At 34.5% G+C, this 8,868-nt stretch overlaps 1 protein-coding gene across 6 annotated transcripts; it reads right to left on the bottom strand.

The window, feature by feature from the left end:
- Window positions 1-735: 735 nt before the first annotated feature.
- Window positions 736-8,645, bottom strand: LOC149481432 (uncharacterized). Of its 6 annotated transcripts, none has more exons than XM_089705018.1 (11): window positions 8,396-8,554; window positions 8,027-8,140; window positions 7,535-7,654; window positions 6,154-6,281; window positions 5,301-5,433; window positions 4,634-4,711; window positions 4,177-4,365; window positions 3,310-3,576; window positions 2,436-2,581; window positions 1,540-1,583; window positions 736-970 (listed from the first exon to the last, which is right to left on the bottom strand). In XM_089705018.1, the coding sequence occupies exons 1-11, from the start codon at window positions 8,528-8,530 to the stop codon at window positions 882-884; spliced, it is 1,443 nt and encodes a 480-aa protein (XP_089561144.1). In that variant the 5' UTR covers window positions 8,531-8,554; the 3' UTR covers window positions 736-881. The 6 variants fall into 6 exon arrangements, with proteins under 6 accessions (XP_089561144.1, XP_089561142.1, XP_089561143.1 ...); XM_089705016.1 differs by lacking the exon at window positions 1,540-1,583 and adding an exon at window positions 1,971-2,014; XM_089705017.1 differs by lacking the exon at window positions 1,540-1,583 and adding an exon at window positions 2,255-2,298.
- Between the last annotated feature and the right edge of the window lie 223 nt (window positions 8,646-8,868).

Below are 8,868 nucleotides of genomic sequence, written 5' to 3' on the forward strand. Positions count from 1 at the left end.
TCGAATCGGTGGTAAATGTTAAGAATATGTTATGACGATTCAAAAGTGCTTCTAGAAGAAGTCTAATTGAATAAATAAATGCTTGTGTTTGAATATATGTACTAGTTATCCGCACGCGGATTCGCCCGCTTTGTAAAAAAACTTAGTAAATTATAATATACTATAACCTTCCTCTTGAATCACTCTATCTATTAAAAAATACTGTTCCAAAATCCGTTGCGTATTTATAAAGATTTAAGCATACATAGGGACGGACAGACAGCGACAGTGACGTGGTCATTCTATCTGATTATTAGTTTATCTAAATCAATAGGGCAATTGAATAAATCATTCAAGATTACATACATTTATTTTAAAAGTTACTTCATATTTTGAAAAGTTAAAAATACGGTTTAAATAATCATTTTTAATAAAAAACTAAACCACCTTCAAATTATGAGATCGAAACAAAATTAAATTAAGACCACACAACAGACACCAGCTTTCAAACAAATCGAGAATCATTAAAATCAGTCCATCCAGACGAAAGGTAACAAACGAAAAAAAAAATGTTGTGTGGTTTTATGAAACCACGGTAAAAGTGAAACTGTTCGAACGGTTCCGAACACTGCTTTGTGTAGCGCATGTCGCGTGACGGTCGGCTGCCGAGTAGGTATACCTACTCGGCAGCCGCGATACGATGAGACGTTTGAGACGATGTAATAAAAGTTTCACTTTAAAAAAAAACATACAGTCGAACTGGAACTTCCTTCTTTATTGAAGTCGGTTGAAATCTACTATTTAAAATTAACAAGTTTCTTACTTAACCATATATTTCTTCAAAATTCTTAAAAAAAAGTGTTTTATTAATAGTGATATTCCATACAAATACTCTTTTCCATTTAAAGCTCATATTTTTTCTTCAGTTCTTCGATTTCTTCATCGGCGAGACCCTCTTTCGTTTTACAGTGCACCAGCAGTTTGTTCACCACTGAAAGGAAAAAATATTATGTTTTTGTGCAAGTATGTTCATAAATTTAAATTGCTTTTTGTAAAAAAGTTCACAATTTATTATAATAATAATGACATTTTACATTGATTCTTCTTTAATATAATATGAATTCAATTATATTTCGACTGGAGGATGTTTGAATTCTCTAAAAAGAAAATTTAATTTTGGAAAACAGAACCAAACAAGGAATTATTTTTCCTACTCTATATACTTTCTATGGTTAGAACTAAGAACATAACCTATGCTAATTTAGAAATTCTATATTTTAGATTTCTTGTCAAACACTAACCTTACGTTTATCCGACAGGAATATAGCAAGCGCAAGTAGCGGCCGGCGTGTGTGAACTTGCCCTTATAGTGTGAAACAACCACTATATTACATCATTACATATCAACAAACAAACAACGAACCTTCCTTATCGCCGTCCGACAGGAACATAGCCAGCGCCGAGAACCTCTTCACACGTGCAAGTAGCGGGCGGCGTGTGTGAACTTGCCCTTATAGTGTGAAACACCCACTATATTATTTCAACAAACAAACAACGAACCTTCCTTATCGCCGTCCGACAGGAACATAGCCAGCGCCGAGAACCTCTTCACACGTGCAAGTAGCGGGCGGCGTGTGTGAACTTGCCCTTATAGTGTGAAACAACCACTATATTACATCATTACATATCAACAAACAAACAACGAACCTTCCTTATCGCCGTCCGACAGGAACATAGCCAGCGCCGAGAACCTCTTCACACGTGCAAGTAGCGGGCGGCGTGTGTGAACTTGCCCTTATAGTGTGAAACAACCACTATATTACATCATTACATATCAACAAACAAACAACGAACCTTCCTTATCGCCGTCCGACAGGAACATAGCCAGCGCCGAGAACCTCTTCACACGTGCAAGTAGCGGGCGGCGTGTGTGAACTTGCCCTTATAGTGTGAAACACCCACTATATTATTTCAACAAACAAACAACGAACCTTCCTTATCGCCATCGGACAGGAACATAGCCAGCGCCGAGAACCTCTTCACACGTGCAAGTAGCGGGCGGCGTGTGTGAACTTGCCCTTATAGTGTGAAACAACCACTATATTACATCATTACATATCAACAAACAAACAACGAACCTTCCTTATCGCCGTCCGACAGGAACATAGCCAGCGCCGAGAACCTCTTCACACGTGCAAGTAGCGGGCGGCGTGTGTGAACTTGCCCTTATAGTGTGAAACACCCACTATATTATTTCAACAAACAAACAACGAACCTTCCTTATCGCCATCGGACAGGAACATAGCCAGCGCCGAGAACCTCTTCACACGTGCAAGTAGCGGGCGGCGTGTGTGAACTTGCCCTTATAGTGTGAAACACCCACTATATTATTTCAACAAACAAACAACGAACCTTCCTTATCGCCATCGGACAGGAACATAGCCAGCGCAGAGAACCTCTTCACCCGCGCCAACGCGTGCAAGTAGCGGCCGGCGTGTGTGAACTTGCCCTTATAGTCGTGTAGTGTGTGAAGCACTTGAGATAGTACGTCACTTTCTAGAGCGTTCGCGAATATTGATGGTATCGCTGATGGATCTATTATCTGTGGATATTTAATATTGCAATTTTATTTGTGTGTGTGTTTTTTTTATATGCAAGTAGATTAATTTATATTTTATATGATAAAAAAACTGCTGAGGTAATTTTCGACATTTTAGGGCGGCCGTACACGGACCGCTTCAAGCAGTTGAGACCGACGGCTTGAAGCCGCGACCGCGCGGTGAACTATAGACATTCATTCACTGCCGCACACGGACTGCTCGAGCAGTCGCGACTGCTTCAACTGGGCTGTTTGTAGCGACAGCTCGAGCAGTCAGCTCGTGTACGGCTGCTTTTACAACATTTTTCCTTCTTGTCGCGCTATCATTGGTATATCTTATAACTAGTAAATAGACCATACAAGTACAAACACAAATTATTTTTCAGTTACAATCGGCAGTACCTGATTTTATTGTCGAATCAAACAAATCTTCAAATTTATATTATTTCATTATTTAATAGGGTAAGTTTGTATAACCATAAGGGTGCTATAATGAGCGAGGATGTATAGCGAGGAATGTGTTTGTAAACAACCCATAGTATTGCTTTAAACACTAAACGCATCAGTGATATGATTAATTTTTTACAAACACATTCTCGCTACACATCCTCATACATTATATTGCTGAAAAAGCACCTTAATGCATCATTTTCAAAATAAACCTCTAAACTATCTTCACCACACTGCTTATTTTCATACTTATTCACAAAAAAATAAACAACGTTACTTACACTCAAATAATCCCCCCTCGCTTCAGGCGAACCCTTCAAATACTTCCATTCATTCATAAACTGCACACTATTCACCGGAACAATCATTTTATCCACCGTTATATTATGAATGATATCTCCGTCTTCTTTTGGCAATATATCTAGCTTAGTATCCGAATTATTGTTGGTATCGCCTTGAGCTAGACTGTCTAGGTCAATTTTAGTTACTGCCTTTGGTTTACTACAGCCCAATGGTATTTCTTGTACGGGAATATGTTTTAGCGCTCTCTGAAATAAAATAATAAGAGGTCGTTTTAAATCTGTAGATATCTAGAATCTGTAAGCTGTTTGTTGATTTTTCATTTAAAATTACTAAATGCCTGAGATAATTATTATTAATAATACATATATGTAAAGCTAAATTAATGTGGGATTAGCGAAACTCGTTGTAATAAGTTATGGCAACGTTTTCTATCTGCATGTTTTACTTATAAAATTTAACCATTATGATAAAATCACTACATAGAATAAAACAAAGTCGCTTTCTCTGTCCCTATGTCCCTATGTATGCTTAAATCTTTAAAGCTACGTAACGGATTTTGATGCGGTTTTTTTTAATAGATAGATAGAGTGATTCAAGAGGAAGGTTTTAGTATATAATTTATTAGGTTTTAGACAAAGCGGGCGAAGCCGCGGGCGGAAAGCTAATTAACAATAAATTTAGTTTGAGACTCCTGATTTTTCTGAAAATGTTAGTCCATGAAATTATGTTTTTTATTTTTTTATACCTTTTAAAAATAGGCCACTATCTACTATTCCTATTGTGGTAGAATTATGAAAAGATACTATATATATTTAAATTAAATATCACAACAATACAAGTTATACCTTAGACCTCAAATGCGGTGGTTTCTTAACAGGTTTGATAACAGTAATATTCTCTCCGACGCCATCCCTCCATTTCTCGAGCGGAGTTGGTTCAATCGTTTCTAGTTCCACCACTTTCGGTTGAGCCGTTTTTGTTATTGGTTGCGATTCTATAGTTGGAGTGGTTGATGGTGATGATTTAGATTTTGCCTGGAATCATGCACAATTGGTTAATTTATTTAAGTTTAGACACATTAATTAATATTATAAAGTTTTTTCATTTTTGGTTAACCATAATAATAGGGTTGGTTTAATTTATAAAATGCTATTTAATGAAATAGTTGCTTTGACCTTTACATTTTAAACGAATTTTTTAAACACCACATGTTATATTGAAGACTGGTGTTGCTTTATCAAACTAAAGATAATAATAAAAACAGAAATATATATTCATTTAAATTTAAAACATGTTACTCACTCCTTTGGTTCCCATTCTAGCTTTAATTGCTTCAAGCTGGCGTCTTGCTGCAGCATTGTGTGGTTCTAGTTTTAAAACCTTTAAAAATAAACATTATTAGAATTAATTATTAGCAAGTTAAGTGGAATCGAAGCTGCATCGGGAAGCTAAGCTTTTTATCAAGGCTTTGTACTGATGACATAAATAATGTTTGATGATGACATAGTAAAGTAAAGATATTCAGAAATATAAAAGATCAACTTTATAATGTCCTACTTCCTACTAATATTATAAATGAGAAAGTTTGTGAGGATGTGTGTGTGTGTGTGTTTGTTACTCTTTCACGCAAATACTACTAAACCCATTACAATGAAATTTAGCACACATATAGAGGGTAACTTGGATCAACACATAGGATAGGTTTTATCCCGGATATCCGACGGGAACGGGAACTATGCAGGTTTTTCTTTGAAAACGCGGGCGAAGCCGCGGGCGGAAAGCTAGTATATTATAAATGTCAATGTTTGCAAGAATGTATGAATGTATTATATGTGTTTGTACCAGTATGGCTGTAGCTTACATGATAATATGTACCTATCAGAATAACACTATAACTGATATGCTTTAGAATGACTCATTTATAATCTCAATAAACATGTAATTACACACTTCAAACAATATAACAAACCTCATTGAGATCACTAGAAGCGGCCCTCAACGAGCCAAGCCGTTCCCTTGCAGTGGCCCGTCTTTGCAACGCTTTCACATACGTGGGGTCTAGTCTTAGTGCCTCAGTGCAGTCTTTTTCAGCTTGATGGAGGCTGAAAAAGATAAATTTGTTAATAAATCGTTTAATTTAAAATGAAATTAGAGTTCTAATAACTACAATTACTACTAAAGAAGTAGCTGGCACATCGCTTTGCATATGTCCTCATAAGTTAAATCATTTGAGATGATTTAAGATTTGTTATTACTATAGAAAAAGTTAGTACAATAAAATTCGCATAATTATAATTACATATTTGTTCAGTTGTCTGTTTTAAAATGTAACGGACCTTCACGGACGGAATTTCACAGTAAAAAAGATTTAACTTACTAGTGATAAAGACAACATTTAAATATTGACAAAACAAAACTTAAGAGAACTTTTACAATCTTATATTTTTGCTTGAATTAAGAAAGCAAGATGCTTATAAAATAATAGTAATTTAAAGATACTACAGGGTATGATTGTATTGTAATATGGTAATTGGTAATCTATACTAATATTATAAAGCTGAAGAGTTTGTTTGTTTGAATGCGTTTATATCAGGAATTGCTGGTCTGATTTAAAAATCGGTGTTAGATAGCCCATTTATCAAGGAAGGCTTTGGGCTATATATCATCATGCTAAAACCAACAGGAGCAGGTAAAACCGCGGGGCACAGCTAGTTTATTCATAAAGATGTTTTTCAAATTCATCAATGTAAATAAATCATATTATTTTATTTTAACTCTTAGGAGTAACTTTATATTAAAAAGAATAGTACAATATAACTCACCTGTCTTTTTTGAGATAACACAAGCCTCTATTTGCGTAATAAATAGCGTCATCTTTCACAAGCTCAATGGCTCTCGAGTAACAAACTATGGCTTCCGACCATTTCTCTTGCTTCACAAATGTATTACCCTGAAACATGAATAATTGTATTTTAATTACAAAATGCAAGATAATATCCAGAAACCTTTAACTTAATCTATACTAATATTATAAAGCTGAAGATTTTGTTTAAAAATTATTTTGATGTTAGATAGCCCATACATCGAGGAAGGCTATAGGCTATATATCATCTCGCTAAGGAGCAGAGCACTGCGGGTAAAACTGCAGAGCATAGCTAGTTTATATATAATAACAATGTATTGTCAAATGTTTTGCTACGAGTAAAATGCAGGATTGGCTTGACCAGCTCAGTAAATTTTTAAATGTTTTTGTTAAGGCACAAAGAAGGTTCTTATGAAGAGAAAACACAATGGCCCAGCAGACATTGTTCTGTAATATTGATATTTAGTATCTTATTAAAACCTGAATTATTTTTAAAGACTTAATGGAATTCTATAAAGATAATTTAGGATTTAATTACTCAAGAAATATAATTTAAATTCACAGAATATTTATAAAAAAATTATAACAATAGAAATACCTTTATGTAAAGGAATATATAAAGTTTTGAACTATCATATTTAACTTATACAATTGTAATACAATAATATACAATAATAGCTGTTTCTATTTTTACATACAGACAAATTAATTATCTTATTTGCTCAATAATCCTGTTACCTAGGTAACCACATTGATTAAACGCATAGTTACATAAACAGATACATGAAAATAGCATATTGATATAGTGATAATCATCTAGGATTATATGAGCCCTAAAGGCGGTTCCTGAATTGAGAATAATTTAGTGACTAGATAAATGTTTGAGAAAGTTTATATCAGATACAATAAAATACTTAAGTAGTAATTAAGTATAGGTAGAAACATTCTTAACATCAAGTGCTCAATTTAGGAAACCGTCGCTAGTTTTTGTTTGCTTATTTCTAGATATCAAACCCAGAACAGAACCAACAGTAATAGTATAAAACAAAATTGCTTTCTCTTTCCCTATGTCCCTTAATATGCTTAAATCTTAAAAAATATGCAATCTAATATTTTAGGCGAAAGTTTGTAAGGACGTATGGATGTATGGATGTTTGTTACTCTTTCACGTAAAAACTTCTGAACCGATTACAATGAAATTTAGCACACATATAGAGGGTAACTTGGATTAACACATAGGATAGTTTTTATCCAGGAAATCCCACGGGAACGGGAACTATGCGGGTTTTCCTTTGCAAACGCGGGCGAAGCCGCGGGCGGAAAGCTAGTAAGTATCTTACCCTCTCTTTCTCATACTGTGCTTCCTCTCTTAGTTTCTCCTGCTTGTCTTTCTCACTGTGCTTGCTATCGAGGGACGCTGGCCCCACATCTGCCATGTCTACTTCTTCACATGCTTTTTCCTGGAATTAAATATGTAACTTCTCTTTATTTTTGTAAATATGGATATCTGATTTATAAGTCTCTTGGTTATCTTTGGTTGTTAGACATTAAGGATCAGTGAAATTGTCATATAAATGTGGTACAAAAACTTGAGCTGACTTGCTTTCTATGAGAACAATTATTAGTTTAAGTTTTGTATAAAAATCCCCCCATAATGAATGCAAGTTGTTTAAGAGCTAATTGGAAGTTTTAAATAATTTTAAATAATTCAATATTAAAAATAATAAGCTACTTTATTTTAAGACACTCTTGATTATTATTCACATGCATAACAAAGTGAAGCACAATGAAATTACAATACAATACATACAATGAAATATTAATATTCATACCACATCAAATTTTTCCCAAGCCTTGTAGTCAGCAGCGGGAATCCTCTTTTCTTGTTTCTTTTTCGACACAACCGGCCTTTCTTTTCGGACTTTACTCCTCACAGGAGGGAGATCCTAGTCCAAAAATGTTAAACTTTATTAACATTTATCCTATTATTGCCTACTAATGTCGATAAATAGAAAAGTACTAGGATAAAGAAACACAAACCACCGTTAAACATCCACCTACATAAAGAGAATACCAGATACATTTTTACTAGTATAAAACTGTGTACTAGGCTCGAATAACTAGTTCTCAATTCCTATTTTATACAATATACGTAGGGAGTGCGAAACAAGACTAAAATACGAGCATAATTTACAATGAACCTGCTCAAACTCGCCGTTTAGTGCGGCCTCTTTACGTTTCATCTCTGTTTCCCAGTTTTGGAGGTCCGTTAGATATGACTGTAAAGATTTCACATTATCCCTGGCCTGCCTTTGTATTTCGAAAGCTTTTTCCATTTCTATTGCAACAAAAAAGGGTTTCTTTACCTGCTTGATCGATTTTTTTCGGTTGTCAACCTCAACCTCAAAACAAAATTCACGTTGTCATGGCGCTAGTAACAACTGATTGAAGTTACGTTCAGAAATAAGTAGTCGTTCTGTAGTTGACAGTTGTCATTTTATGTTATTTTGAAGAAACTTGGAAGAAACTTACATATTATTAGCAGCGTTATCAGCACATTAGCTATTAAAAAATATATTTAAATAATGTAACGTATATTATTATAATGTTATTGATAACTAGTTTCCTAGCATTTATTTGAATACCTACTGATACCTTATCCGGGTCCACACGA

The sequence above is a fragment of the Colias philodice genome, chromosome 16 (assembly GCF_061535455.1).
Source record: "Colias philodice isolate Cphi_HAF_F1 chromosome 16, ilColPhil1 Martin Lab GWU primary, whole genome shotgun sequence".
NCBI lineage: Eukaryota > Metazoa > Arthropoda > Insecta > Lepidoptera > Pieridae > Colias > Colias philodice.

Coding starts and splice junctions, on each gene's coding strand:
- LOC149481432 (XM_089705018.1), bottom strand. CDS start 8,530: ATGGAAAAAGCTTTCGAAATACAAAGGCAGGCCAGGGATAATGTGAAA. Junction 5,434..6,153: donor TGTTATCTCAAAAAAGACAG/GTGAGTTATATT, acceptor TATCTTTTTCAG/CCTCCATCAAGCTGAAAAAG. Junction 971..1,539: donor GTCGGACGGCGATAAGGAAG/GTTCGTTGTTTG, acceptor TTTTCCTTTCAG/TGGTGAACAAACTGCTGGTG.